This window comes from Chrysochloris asiatica, unplaced genomic scaffold (genome assembly GCF_000296735.1).
Source record: "Chrysochloris asiatica unplaced genomic scaffold, ChrAsi1.0 scaffold00253, whole genome shotgun sequence".
Taxonomy (NCBI): domain Eukaryota; kingdom Metazoa; phylum Chordata; class Mammalia; order Afrosoricida; family Chrysochloridae; genus Chrysochloris; species Chrysochloris asiatica.
In genome coordinates this window covers 849245-857549 of record NW_006408771.1, presented here as the reverse complement: position 1 = coordinate 857549, position 8305 = coordinate 849245, and the positions used below count along the sequence as shown (strand labels likewise).

Here is an 8305-nt window from a genome sequence, read left to right as displayed (position 1 = left end):
TGTGTGTGTGTGTGTGTTTGTGTATATATACAGAGAGAGAGACTCCTGATGGTGCAGTTTGTATATACAGATGCTGTCCTGTAACTCTGTATGATAAACACTGGACTGATAACCGTGAGGTCTACAGTTCGAGGTTACCAGCTGCTCTGAGGGAGAAAGATGAGACTTCCTGCTCCTTTAAAGATTACATCTATGGAAACCCTATGCAGGTTTGCAAAGTCACAACTGACCAGACAGCACTTAACAAAAATAACAACATATAAAAAAAACTGGTCTCTCATTGGTTTATATCTTGGTTATTCTGGTGGTGGTGGTGTGCCATCCAGTCAGTTTTGACTCATAATGACCCTGTATAGGTTGTAAATCTTCACAGAAACAGAAAGTGTCTCTTTTTTTTTTTTTCCCCATGGAGCTACTGGTGAGTTAGCACTGCTGACCTTGCATTTGGCAGCCTGATGATTAAACCATTATGCCCTCAGGGTTTCTTCTATGGTTATTCTACACTCAAAAGACTGTCTCTCTGCTATAATAGTACCTTCTTTGTGTCCAAAAAGGCTTTATTTGGAGACTCAGAGAGGACATTATTTTTCATTTCTCTCTGCTATCCTTTATCCATAAATGAATGTCAAATACTTTGAACCTTTCATTCCTTTATGATTGTTTGTTTTAAGGTTATTTAGCATCACTATAGGACACAGTTTTATGTCTGGCCAATATAAATTCAGTAAGTCTTAAAGTAAATGTTTCATGGGTTTAAGGATTTTTTCATTTTCAAATGTCTGATTTTATTTGTGGTAGTTAAGATTTTGTGTCAATTTGGTTGGGTGTGGATTTTCAGTGGTTTAGCAGTCAGCCCCCATGATGTGATTTCATGTAATTAACCCTGATCTTAAATAATTATGTGTTGTCACTTCTATGATGCTAACGAGGTCAGATGCAATCTACAAGATTGGGTTGCATCTTGAAATAATCTCTATTGAGATGCAAAAGGAGAGAGAAGTGAACAGAGAAGGACCGAAAACCACCAAGACAGAAGTTCCTTGAATGGAGTGCACCCTTTTGACCTGGAATCTCTCCACTGAGAAGCTCCTACATTCAGGGGAAGATTGATGCCAAGACACATGGAGATCTCCAAGGAATGCTGGGCCTACTGATGCTGACAAGAGACAAGAATTTTTCACAGAACTGACAAAAAGAAAGCTTTCCCCTATAGCCAGTGTGCTGAATTTAAACTTCTAACCTCCTAAATTAGAGTCCTGCCTGGTGTGACACTGTGGGTGAATGTGCCAGACTGCAAAGCCATGTGAACTGCAAGGTCAGCGGTTCAAGCTCACCAGTCGCTCCTCGGAAACCCTATATAGGGTCGCTATGGGTCAGAACTGACTCGATGGCACTTAACAACAACAACCTCCTAAATTATTCAAAGCCACCAGTTGATCCTCAGAAGCATTATACAGGGTTCACTATATAACAGAAGGAGCTCTGGCAGCATAATGGTTACGAATCAGGCTGCGAATCACAAGGTCAGCAGTTCAAAACTAGCTGTTCTGCAGGAGAAAGATGAAGCTTTCTGCTCCCGTAAAGATTTACTGCCTCAGAAACCCTGTACAGGGTTGCTATGAGTCAGAACCAACTCCACGGCACATAACTACCACCACCACCAGGCATCAGAAACTACTCAGTGCACTTAACAACAACAAAGCCATCCACTTGTTATAGCATCACTGCATAACTAAGACACTGTCTACCTCTAATTGTGCCACCAATATCAACCATGCTTACTTGTGTTTTGAGTCCCTTCTGATTAACCGTTATCACCTTCACTACCATGGAATGTCATATCAATCGTATGACTTTATTTTCTCTTATTTCTTTTTCCTTTCTCAATGATTCATTGCAAGATATTTTTCCATGTTCTGCCAAGTAATTTTTCCTTTTAAATTATATACACACTTCTCTTCAACACTATAATCCTACCATCTTCTGGATTTGAAATATACCTCTCAAAAGCCAGCAAATCAAAGTATAGGTACTTTGTTTTCCTTAATAGGTGATTTGTTTCTCCCTCTCTTCCTTTGCCTCACTTTTTTGTTTCTTTGTCCAGTTATTCCTGGCTTTCCTTTCCCTCTCTGCTGTCCCTTCTCTGTGTTAGCATATGTGAAATATGTGTGTCTATGCACATGAGTTGGCTTCATTCTCTATACCTATAACTATCTATTTCCTCCAGCCATCAACTTGCATCTCACTTTTATTTTTCCTCACTGGATATCCATTCAAATTCTGAAGCACTGATTATTGAAAATAATTAATCTTTTATAGTTTAAATTCCAATATTAATAATCCAATTGAATCCAATGCCTTAATCATATGAGGTATTGCTCTGCAGACAAAGGATTTTGATTATTCTTAAGAAAAGTGACCCTGAGCCAACAAAATACAATGTTCTCTCATTTCCTAATAAATGAAATCTTCAGAAATGGGATACATTAAACATTTCTGACTTTTAACTCAGTTAGCAGTTGGTCCTTTTAGAACAAATATTGCACTGGATTGTTCCTTCTTCATTACTTTCTTTCATCATCACTCTAAAGTCCTGGACGTGACTACACAAAGGACTGAAGGATTGTTCTTGGTGGTAGTAAACTTACATGGAAATCATACAAGCATAGGAATTTACTTGGCTTGGATAAATAAAGTTCTTTAACAACTTCATTTGTGCATGTGCATTTTATTTATTCATCCAAGGAATATTATATAAGAAACTTTGCTGGCCTCCAAGTTCCAATTTCTCCAGCACCCTTCCATTCAGCACATTAGATATGACAAATAATCTTAAATTAACATCCTCCCATGTCTTCAACTTGCATGACTTACATATGCCCAATTCATATTCCCAATTTGTGAATTCTACCAGAGTAGTAAAGATGCCATCAGAACCAACTCGATGGCACTTAACAGCAACAACAACATCTCAAGTACAAGAATCTAGTATTTTCCAAAATTTTCTTTGTGTCCTAGAAGTATTTGGTGCAAAGGTGAAGTTTTTGTCTTCCTATCTTTGACAATGAAGTCAAGGGCTTCATTCTTGTTGGATCAACTATCAACACTCATGGAAGCAGCAGTCAAGAAATCAAATGACATATTGCATTTGGCAAATCTGCTGCACAAGACCTTCTTCAAGTGTTGAAGAGCAAAGATGTCAGCTTGAAGACTAAGGTGCACCTGACCCAAGCCATGGTATTTTCAATAACCTCATATGTGTGCCAAAGCTGAACAGTGAATAAGGAAGACCACAGAAGAATTGGTGCTTTCGAGTTATAGTGTTGGAGGAGAATATTGAAAGAGCCATGGGCTGCCAAAAGAACCAACAGATCTGTTTTGGAAGAAGTGTAGCCAGAGTGCTCCTTGGAGGCCAAGATGGCCAAACTTCATCTCTCATACTTCAGACATATTGTCAGGAGGAACCAGTTACTGGAGAAGGATATCATGTTTGGTAAGGTGGAGGGGCAGAGAAAAAGAGGAATACCTCCAGTGAGATGGATTGGCCAAGTGACAGTATCAGTGGTTCAAGTGTGGCAATGATAGTGAGGTTGGCTCAGAATTGGCCAGTGTTTCGTTCTGCTGTGCATAAGGTCATTATGAGTTGGTTGTATCAACTTGATGGCACCTAACAACAACAACCTTTGACAATAGTCACACCTCAAATTCATAAATCCTGGAGTCTACTATGCTTCCAAAAAGACGTACAGTTTCAAAAACTGTGAATAGAGTCACAACTGACTTGATAGCACACAGCCACCACCACCACCACAAATATGCATGTTAAGTAGATAAAGTTCCAGACTAATCCAATCAGTCCCACCTCAACCACTCAGGCAAATAATGTATGCAAGAACCACCACAATTAGGAAACACATATTCTTATTGTTTAATGCCCAGGGATGGGGTGAGTCTGCAAACATGGGAGTAGATATTAAAACTTAATAGTGGCTGAAAAAATCCAGTTTGGAAATGGAAAGATGATCCACTTTCATTTTTGACTCCATAATATTTACAGTGACAATCCTAGACATTCACTTTCGAGTCGCCTCTAGATTTTCAACTTGCAGACAAGGGAGAACTTTGTTTCACAATATTCATCCTTCCATTTCTTAAATCCTGTGAGTCAATGGAAAGAATTAGACTTGGAAGAGAGACATAGGTTTGTCCCTGTAGGATCTAGGACTCAGGGTAAGAAATATGAGCTATGTCTTTGATTTCCTGGATGAGAATCTTGTTTGTCCACCACCCTCATCCCCCAGGTTCATATCTAGGGCTTCAATAAAGGACAATAAGGGTAAGAAATATGAGCTATGTCTTTGATCTCCTGGATGAGAATCTTGTTTGTCCACTACCCTCATTCCCCAGGTTCATATCTAGAGCTTCAGTAAAGGACAATAGCATCAGTTGGATGGTGAGGGGATTTTTTTTGCCTCTGACCTGAGTTTGAAGTCAGGTTGACACAGTAGCCGGCTTTGTCACTACTTGGGGCTCCATTTTCCCAGGCTTTGTACGATACCAGAGATCCACTGCTCTAGCACCAGCAGTGGCCCTGGAAGGGAAAGGGACATAGAAAGAGAGAAGGTAACACTTCCCTTGCGCATACTCAGACACAGGCCAAGGCATACCAAATGAATGTTCATGGGCTAACTCCTGAACATATAACTTTTTCTGTCTATACTCTAACTTTCAGTTTCCATATTCAAATCATGCTAAACCCCTTACCATTCCCAACCAAATAATTAAGGCTCTAAAATTCATATGCAGAACAATAACAGCCCTTAGACAAAATGGTGACTTATTTTTCTTTCCTGTGTCCTTCAAACCCTCACAAATAGGCACACCATTGGCTATTCTTGATATATTGTTGTTGTTGTTAAGTGCCGTGGAGTCGGTTCCGACTCATAGCGACCCTACACAGGGTTTCCGAGGCTGTAAATCTTTACGGGAGCAGACTGGCTCATCTTTCTCCCATGGAAAAGCTGGTAGTTTCGAACTGCTGACCTTGTGGTTCGCAGCCCAATTCATTAGTATAAATACCATCATAAACTGACTCTGAGCTTCTTTCCCACATAGCTGTCATGTTGTTGTTATTAAGTGTTGTCTAGTTGGCTCTGACTCATAGAGACCCTGTATAGCATTAACAAGAAGTGGCAAATGAGTTTGAACCATCGACCCTGTAGTTCAAATCAACCTTGTGGTCCAGGCTTTTATCCTACAGCACCACACCAGGACTCCATAGCTGTCACAGGACTCACTTATAACAGAAATGACTTTCTCTTGTCTCCTTCCCCATGTAGTTGTCATAGGGCTGTCTTATAAAATAAGCAAGAGTTGGTACATAAAAATGCTTTGCAAGGAACAAACAAGATGGCAGATCGGGTGTAAGTGCGGTAAGGGAGCTCCACCAACAACGACACAGAATACCCGACCAAGCAGGCTCAGGGGATGGCCCCAGAACTCTGAATCACATATAAAGGGAGCTCGACCAACAACGACACAGAATACCCGACCAAGCAGGCTCAGGGAATGGTCCCAGAACTCTGAATCATATATAAAGGAAGATTTAGAAGGTTGGAAGGCTTACAGCTGGAGGAATTTGTGGCAGAAGCAAGAAATCCATTGCTTTCTAGTCCTGGGTGCTCAGCTGTTCCAGAAGCCGCCATTTTGGGTGAGAACAAGCGGGGGAAGGATCGGAACGGACACAGACGCCTGGCAGAACCTCAGAGATAAAGGTGTCAACATTCTTTTTTTTGGTAGCTGTTCATTGGGCACTTGCTGTCAGTGCACCTCCATTCTGGTGACTATAGGGGTGCCTGAGCTAGTGGACACCCCAGCCCCAGCCTTAGAGGGTTCTACTACGCATGCTCACAGATCTCCTCGAAATTTAAAGAGACAGTTTCCAATTAAAACCAAACGGTCACAGCCGGCCCTGAACTGTTTACAGCTACAAACAAGGCCTGAACGGGGATTGTGGAGTGGGACAAGCAGACAAAAAAGGAAATATGCCAAAATTTAAATCCTAAGTTACGTCAAAATGACCAACAGTGGCATCTTGAAATTTCTCAAAAAGAAGAATGAAAAGGGAAGCCCATTTCCTGATCACATCTACCTGGAGGCAATCAGAGATCATAAAAAAATACCAAAATACATGCCCTCTAAGTATTAAGGCCACAAATAACCCCTGAATATGCCTAAAAAACAGAAGCAGATGACCATATCTGCACATGTCCAGAAATGAGATAAAGTGACTGAGGCAAATGAGCTGGAAGTACACCTACACTCCATACTGGAAGATGGGCAGACTTTGGAAATGCCAGAGAAGGAATTCAGAAAAACAATTATAAAATGTATCAAAACACTATACAGTGGAGTTGAGAAAAATAAGGATGAAGTCAGGAAAGCGCTACAGGAATAATCAAATAAGATAGATATAGCACTGCAAACAATTTAAAATCTACAGAAAGAGGTCCAAACGATTAATAAAAGAATATCAGAAATGGACAATACATTGAAAGGGCCAAGGAGTAGAATTGAAGAGATAGAAGCCAGAACTAGTGAGCTAGAAGGTAAATCTCTCAACACTACTAAGAAAGAACAAACACAAAAAAGGATAAAGAAATATAAAGAAGCCCTAAGATTAATGTTGGATAATATGAAGAGGAATAACATAAGAATTATTGGCATTCCAGAACAGGAATGATCACACAAGTTCACAGAGGAGATAGTTAAAGAGCTTCTGGAAGAAAAACTTCCTAACATCATGAAAAGTGAAAAGATAAGCATTCAAGAAGCTCAACAAACCCCAAGATGGATACACCCTAAAAGACAATCACCAAGACATATAATAATCAAGCTCTCCAAAATCAAAGATAAAGACAGGATCTTGAAAGTAGCTATGGAAAAAAGAAATATAACATTGAAAGGCAAGCAGATCAGATTTCTCGACAGAAACCATGCAGGCAAGAAGGCAATGGGGAGACATATATAAAACTCTGAAAGAAAAAAAAACTGCCACCCAAGAATCCTCTACCCAGCAAAGCTGTCAATCAAATACGATGGTGTAATCAAAACATTCCAGGATAAACAGAAGCTAAGGGATTTTGCCAAAGCCAACCCTGCTATGAAAAACTTCCTAAAGGAAGTTCTGTGGACTGAGAACTAACAAGAACAGACAACAACTACAAAATGATTGTTTACATACCACATACATGGCAGCATCAACCTGAACTCAGCTGACAAATGGAAGCGTCAAGAACAAAATAAAATTATAAGAACAGAGGATCTGGGAGGTCAGTCTCTGATCAAAACAATTACAATGTGAAAAAAAGGTAAACACAGAAGAACAGAGATCCAGGTGGTGGGAAGTTCAGGTAGATTATTGGATAAAATAGGCTGTCTTTAATGGAGGGAAGAACTAATGGAATATAAGGTAACCACAATGGGGTTAGGATGGGGTGTTTACTTTGGGTGTTGGGGAGGGCAATACAAGAAGGGGGAAGGAGGCAGAAGAACAAAATAGATAGGGGAACACTGACACAGGTTTGTATGGCCTAGTAGGACAGAGGTAAATAGTGATGAATACTCAATCTTGGAACAACAGAGCTCTGTGATACAGGGATCAAGGTATAGCTTGAAGAGGGTAAATAATATTAAAATCCTTGACTGCCTTATGAATATTAGTTTCCCTTGCCTACTATTGTAAAATAGACACTTGAGTGGGGTAGAAAGGAATGTTGGGAAACTTGTAAGCCTGCCTTCAGCCTATAACTGATTGGAATACCTCAAAGGGGTTCTACAACTTGCCCAGTAAAATAGGCCTCATGCAAAGCCTTTATAGAGTATAGGACCTTAGATGGAATTCTGAGTCCCATTCACAAGCTTGTGAGGTAAGACATTCCCACTAGAAAGGACAAGCAGACTGGAACAGCTACAGTGACAGAAGAAACATCTTCATGATGAACCTGACCTATACTCAGAGTGGTATTTACTCTAAATACCAACAGAGAGGAAAAGAGTCTTCAAATCAAGTATCAGTGTTATCCGCTCTGTATACAGGGTATATAGGGACGGGCAACTTAGACACTGGCTACCTAAAACGAGGGGGCAATAGAGGCACAAAGTGACTGGCTTACAAGGTTTCAAGAGGGAGTTTAGTTTAAGAGTATGGGGCAAAAGAAAAAGTCCCCACTGAATAGCTGTCATCTTGTCTAAATGGGTCTGGTGAAAAGAGGTGGGGATAAGATTCAATAGTGAATAACTGTTA

At 40.2% G+C, this 8305-nt stretch overlaps 1 protein-coding gene across 1 annotated transcript in view; it reads right to left on the bottom strand.

The window, feature by feature from the left end:
* Positions 1 to 4491: 4491 nt before the first annotated feature.
* Positions 4492 to 8305, bottom strand: part of LOC102818088 (lithostathine-1-alpha-like) — a 5972-nt gene continuing 2158 nt past the window's right edge. The window contains exon 4 of the mRNA XM_006873756.1: positions 4492 to 4591. Coding sequence (XP_006873818.1) covers positions 4492 to 4591 — 100 coding nt within the window. The remainder of the gene's footprint in view (positions 4592 to 8305) is intronic.